This window comes from Borostomias antarcticus (assembly GCF_949987555.1).
Source record: "Borostomias antarcticus genome assembly, chromosome: 25".
In the NCBI taxonomy this organism is placed as follows: domain Eukaryota; kingdom Metazoa; phylum Chordata; class Actinopteri; order Stomiiformes; family Stomiidae; genus Borostomias; species Borostomias antarcticus.
This window is the reverse complement of record NC_140258.1, coordinates 7,784,293-7,791,097: the sequence shown is the minus strand read 5'-3', so window position 1 is coordinate 7,791,097 and position 6,805 is coordinate 7,784,293. Positions and strand designations below refer to the sequence as shown.

The window sequence follows — 6,805 nt, the reverse complement described above, 5'->3', positions numbered from 1 at the left end:
TTCTCGCCTGCTACCTCGCCTGCTATATTGTATACTTTAAAGTCAGAAATTCTGAGTTTTTTTCTCAGAAATTCTGACTTTAATCTCAGAAATTCTGACTTTAATCTCAGAAGTTATTTCTGACTTTTTGTTGATGGCAGGTACTTAACAATGCTAATGCACTGCTTCCTAGCGTCGGCTACGACAGCTGTCCTGAAAATTTCGCTGAACAGTGACTTTGCATCCGGAATATACGGAAGAAGATTAGGGCCAACAACTGAGTTTATTATTTTTTTATGCTTCTGAGTTTAAAGTCAGAATTTCTGAGAAAAAAGTCAGAAATAACTTCTGAGATTAAAGTCAGAAATAACTTTTGAGATTAAAGTCAGAATTTCTGAGAAAAAAACTCAGAATTTCTGACTTTAAAGTATACAATATAGCAGGTTATTGGATTTAAAATTCAACAGAATAATTCATGTTTTATTTATCTTTTTCTATAGAAAAAATACAGATTTGTTTATGTCAGTTTTATTTTTAGTTCAAGGTGAATACACCTAAAAACACCTCCGGACTCCGTGATTTCATCTCGGCCGCCGGTCCCCTACCGGGATGGACTTACCCAGACCGGCGTGGGTGAGGCTTAATCGTCTCCGGACCGGCTTCGGACGCTTCTGCTCATCGATGCACAGATGAGGCTTGGCATCCTGTGCGGCGTGCGAGTGTGGCGCAGAGGAACAAACCGCAGACCACGTCATCCAGGACTGTCCGATATATCGGACACCCAACGGAATGCGTGGCCTGATGGTCGTGGGTGACAAAATGGTGACGTGGCTCCTGGAGGTTGGCCCGGATATATAGCCCGGGTGACCCCCTCACCCAGGCTTGGGGTGGTTAAAGGATAGCCCCTCGGCCCCATGTCTGGGGGGAGAGGACGAAACCAACCTACCCATGCGAAGAAGAAGAAGGCCAGTTCTCATTCCGGAGTAGAATTCATCCTGACATATTTTCGCCTGGCCTGGGATGCAAACAGACAGCCGCTTCCGGGGAGGACTGGGGGATGAAAGAGTCTGGAGGAGAGAAGTGAAGGGTTTCACAGACGAGAGGGATGTCGATCCATCAACGCTCCGACATCCGCAGAGAGCTGAGGATTAGGTGTTTTCTCCCTCCAGTGTGTCAAGTTTGTTCACATTTGTACTCCCTTAACATTACTTAGCTGATGAATAGAATAGATAAGGAGGTCACTGGGATTGTGTGTGTGTGTATGTGTGTGTGTGTGTGTGTGTGTGTGTGTGTGAGGGTTGAGTTGAAAGCAAGCCTCGTGCTGCGTGGAGAGGTGTGTTGGTGGGAGAGAGAAAAGAGAGAGCGCTGGGACACAACTTTCACACAAGGATGTTTTTCACGTGTGCCTCAATAGCCATCCTCTCTCTGTGTTCGGGAGGAGACAGATCGTCAATACTAAATCTGTGCAGCCTTCCAAAGGCCTGCTTTCACCTTGCTGCTGCGAAATAGTGGTTCTGTTTACGTCATATTCAGATTTAACCTCTCTTCTGTCCGTCTGTTTTTTTTTTTGTCTCACACACAAACAAGCTCAAGCACGCGGGCACACACACACACACACACACTTACAATACATGCCTTTACAGCAGCCAGTTATACTCTAAATTCCTACACTGAACACCTTTACTCCCTGGCCTTGACCATACCCAACTCTTTCACATCCATCTCCTAAATAAATTAATCAGAGGGGGCTTTTATTCTATGCTGCTAGACAGCAGAGACAAGCCCCTCTCTCCCATCCACCCCCACCGCCCCAAACCCACCCCACACAGACATGGGACCACATCAAAGACCTGCACTAAGCGCAATGAAAAATAAATCAACAAACAGATGAATAAGTCATCTCACAGAGCAGAGAGCTCCTTGGTACGAGGAACCACTACGGCATGATTTTTAGTATTCTTTGTCCATTACTCTGGAGCTTTTCATGGCTCTTGGAATACAGACTAGTATATTTTAGACAGCGTGTGTGTAAAGCTGCTCTGTAGGACGTGAATATGTGCTTGACATCACTACCCCTTAGGCCAACTGCATTTTTAGCCAACATGCAACCAATGAGTCTCCATAGACTCTGGTGAGGAGATTTGTGTATAAGACATGAACAAGAGGGTTGATTCATAGTGCATGCAGACAGTGGAGCCATCTTGCCATTACCAGATGGCCGTATCTGCCATGCAGCGGAGCAGCTGTGTGGAATATCAGTTTGATAGGGGGGATACATCTTCGGCAAGGTTATTCCTGCCTGTGGAAGTAAGGCTATCTGACCTGTGCATCCAGGCATGCAAATGGATAAGAAAGGCAATTATATTACTTATTTCTTTTTTTATTTGTATTCAGGAGCTTTACTGTCTATGAGACCAGCAAGGCGTCGGGCCAGTTGCAGCAGCTCCTGTGTCAGTTTTTGTCCCCCACCCGATGAAATCGGTAGGGAAGGATATTAAATTACCCATGTACTGTACATTAGTTTATGTGTGAGTGCGTACATGCATGCGTGCGCTCGGCCTGCGTTCGTCCGTCACACGTGTACCAGAGCCATGGGGTGGGCTTCATTTCTACCATTGTCAAGTACATTTGCTTTGTACATAAAAAGCTATGCTTTGTGTCTCAGTAAAAGTATAGTGTATTCTATTAAGGAACAAGTCTACTTTAAATCCACAGTGTTCAGAGTTTGAGGTATTAGCAGCTTTTTTGGTCCTTGTTCTTGTTAGGATTCTTATGGGTTAGTATCGGGGTTAGGTGTATTGTGGGTACAATTATCATTAGTTATAGTAATATTTCACAACATTGATCAGATGACTATTATTTAGGTAGTTTGATCATGTTGGATAGATCAGAGATAGAATATGGCTAGGTCATATATATATGTCCAACCATGACAAGGTTATTCATGCCTTTAGGTGGGGAGTGTGGGATTTGATTCGTAGAATGCAGATTTGCGCTCTCTATTCTATGATCACTGCGCTTAGAGACTTGTACTTCAGGCGCACTGAGGTTCTCAAGAGTAGTACCGGCGTTCTGAAGCCGAACTCTGCGTAGCTACTGCATGCTCTGGAGACCTACGATCATAAGCTGAGAATTTGCTTTTAATAGACGGAACAAGTGTTTCTTGGAAGGCGAAATATGGCAAATGAAACCCAATGTTCAGAAGCTGCATTATGCATTACACTACACTGAATACTTTGATTTAATTGCAAAAGGTAGGACATAAGCATAACTGCATCTGCTTCATGTTGCCAGAACGTGCCTGGTGCACATCTGCTAGCCTGGAATTATACTGTATTTGATGACTGCACATAGGCTTGTGATGTTAAAAGTGGACCTACAGTATCTAAAGCCTCAGCTTATAAACAGTTAGACATGACTTAAAAAAGGTTAAAACTGACAGCAGTAGCAGATTGACAGCATGTCAGTGCTCTGTTCATCGACTGCGCTAGTGTGTTGCACCTCATATTGACATGCAGGTCATTGATTCAGCCACTGCAAGGACACTGCAGTAATAGAGTTGTATCATGCACTTACGGTGGCTGTTGGTGTGCAAACAGCTTAGCTTGCAGTGAACATCGCAATAGCTTTGACTCAATGGTAAGTGCTCCATCAATCACACTCTAGGACAGCTCGTTAGAACTTTCTCGAATGGATAACAGGTTCTGTGGGGTCGACAGAAGATGGCCTTCTACCTGCCTCTCAAACCCCTGATTGCACAAGAGGGTGAATTGATCAGGAACGCTCGCTATGATAAGCACCTCATTCAGTATCGACCCCTTAGCAGTGTGATGAACAACTTGCTGCTGTCAGTCTTGGTAATGAATGACTGGTCGTTTAAAATCCACCCTGGTGGTAGGACATTGACATGGACATAATGCTTCATGCTGCAGGTCACAGCACTAAAAAGATTCAGTGTTCACTCACACTGCTGTGCTATGCTTGGACAGGCTTTGCCCTCTCCACCCACCTGCAGCGTGGACCTCCCTGAGTGTGGCACCTCAGGAGCGTGTCTGGTGACAGACATGGGGCATCGGGCCCACACACGAATACATACACACACGTGCACGCGCACACACACACACATGTTAAGAAGTCACCTGGACAGAGGGTCCCTTAGAGGAAGGAGTGTTCTCTTTCAGGTGAGTGGCCACTCGACAAGATACAGGAGCAGGCAGCCGCTGCCCATGGTCACGATGTATCTGTTAAGCCTCTACACATGCACTCTTTGACAGGGGAACACGCTCGAAAGAACCTGTCAAGACTCATCTACCCTGCTGCCATTTGCAAGGGCCTATCTGCTAGCCTGGAAGCCAGACCGCCTCACAGTGTGAGCTCACATGATCAGTATGGCGACGCCAGGCCACCTATCTGCACCCCCTAGTGAGGGGGTAGAGTAATACCCTATTGTACACTGATGGTATCGTTGTAAGTGCTGTGTTTGAGGATACAGTGTTCCAACACTATATGCAAACAGTTTCATACAGTATGCTAAAATATCACAAAAACACATCAGATATAAAATATTCAAGAGATTCAGTGTGAAAACATTTGCTTTTTCGTCATGAGCGCAGCACACCACTCCTCTCAGCCTCCAGGAATAGAGCCAGTATGGCATCGATAACGCTTCCCCCAGGAGAATGTGAGTGGACCCAGGTGCAGCCAGAACTAGCAGAGGGGCAGATCACATGAACCATCAGGTCCCTGGAGACAGGCAGCTTTGGCTGCTGCTTAACGAATTAATGAATGAGGAAACATGACCCATGTCTATCTGTAATGTGCAGGATAGTACAAGATGGTTCTTGGAAAATACAGAATAATGACGGGAAGTAATGATTTAGGTAGGGTGTAATTCTCCCTATAATATATAAGTTGAATATAATTTCCCACGTAGCTGCCTCTTCAGCATTTGAAGTCCCATGAGAACTGTTAAGCGTTTGATTTAGTACTACTGCAAACTGTTGATCTGAGGTGTAACCCATAGGAGATTGCTGACTCGTGATTTAGCTCTGGGCTCCAGCTACCTTTCAGTGTCCACAGCCATTAGTGATTCCTGTACTACTAAAGAACTGCTCTAGGGCATCTATTTCCCTGCATTAATGTCCTCCCTCCATGGCAGTGAATCAAAGCCTCGGTCTACCTGTGAATGCTCCCTAAATAGCTCAGGTTAGGAGCCGGAGGGCGGCTAGAATAGCGTTAGAGAGAAAGATCCAGCTCCACCGGCACATTTCAAAGCAGAACCATTTATTATCAAGTACAAGAATATCAAACGAGGAAAGAAAAGACATTTTCATCAGTTTCACAAAACTGTTTTGCACAGCAACTCTGCGATCACTTCACTTTTCTGCACAGAGAATGACTTGTTAAGCTTGGGGTCCATTTTCGCCGTATGCTGTAGTTAAAATGTTTTTTTTTGTTGCTTTAGTTTGTAAATGTCGAACTGCTCTGCTGACAAGGCAATCCAGAGGAGCGTTCAGGGTTTTGTGTTTTGTAAAGTGCTTCTGTTCCCCTTCTGCCCTCTGCGATCTGTTCAGTCAGCACTTATCCAGGCCAGCAGTTCTCAAAGACCCCCTGTGGTCGAGGGGGAACTGCCCTATTGCCAGTCAAAGGAACGTTTCACCAGCCTGTAGAAGTTGCGGTTGTGCTCCCTGAGGTAGGCACGTAGCTGCTGCAGCACCGTGCCGTTGACCGACGGATGGGGACGGCCCTTGGACTCGTGCAGGCAGCGCTCGCGCCCATCACTCCGGATGCAGTAGAAGCCCTTGGTCTGGTTGAAGTAGAAGTTGGAGGACATTATCCTGGGGGGCAGGTTGAGAAAGCGCTCCACCCTCTGCAGCTCGGGCAGTGGATCCCGGATCAGAGTGTCCCCATCCACGATGTGGATCTGCTCCAGGGGGAAGTGGCGCAGCCAGTTGCGCATGTGGACGTCGTACAGGCTCCTCTGGATGGCCTTGTAGCGGGTGTTGAGGGCCCCGTTGCGCACCAGCAGGTTCTCGATGGCCTGCACGGGCTTGTGGTTCTCCAGGCGGTTGAAGTAGACCTGGGTGTAGTCGGAGACGACGCGCTCCGCCGGGTCACGCAGGATCAGCAGCAGCTTGATGGAGGAGTTCATGGCGCGGATCCTCTCCGGCGCCAGGACGGAGGTGAAGTAGCCAGGCGTCTTCTCCACTGTGATCTGATGCGGGTAGGAGTAGGGCATCAGCTCGCGGTACCAGTCCAAGCCCCTGGCGTAGTTCTCGTCCCAGTCGAAGAAATGCACCTCGGTGGCGGCAACAGCTACCTCGGGGTGGATGTCCAGCATCTCCAGCAGGGCGCGCGTGCCCCCCTTGCGCACGCCGATGATGATGCTGTGTGGGGCGCGTTTGCAAGTCCCCGGGGGTGGAGTCGGATTTCTGGTGTCATTGACTGATAGTCCAGCCGGGCCCAGATGCAGGGCCATGAACGCTGCGCTGTCCTCAGCCTGGACGAACTCTGTCGGGGCGGCGTATCTCTGGAGCACCAACAAGAAGGCAGATGCCAGCAAACAGGCCATGGTGAGAGAAAAGAAGAGGAGAGGAAAAGATGGTCCAAGAGAGATGAGAATGGTGAGAGGAGAGGTAGACTAGATTGCAGTCGGATTATGGTTTAACTGTGGACCAGGTCCGTCTCTCTGAGATCAAAGCTAGGAGGAGCGGAGAGGGAAAGTGCAGTCTGCGTCTGCCATGGAGCTTGACGACCAGGATGAGAGCTCACGGCCAGCCTGTGGTACATCTGTAGAGAAACAGAAGATGAGAAAGGAGATATCAGT

At 47.7% G+C, this 6,805-nt stretch overlaps 1 protein-coding gene across 1 annotated transcript; it reads right to left on the bottom strand.

The window, feature by feature from the left end:
* Positions 1–5,611: 5,611 nt before the first annotated feature.
* hs3st1l1 (heparan sulfate (glucosamine) 3-O-sulfotransferase 1-like1) lies at positions 5,612–6,550 on the bottom strand (the record flags this gene model as incomplete). The annotated part of the gene is made up of 1 exon (XM_084458632.1): positions 5,612–6,550. The coding sequence occupies one exon, from the start codon at positions 6,548–6,550 to the stop codon at positions 5,612–5,614; it is 939 nt and encodes a 312-aa protein (XP_084314758.1).
* Between the last annotated feature and the right edge of the window lie 255 nt (positions 6,551–6,805).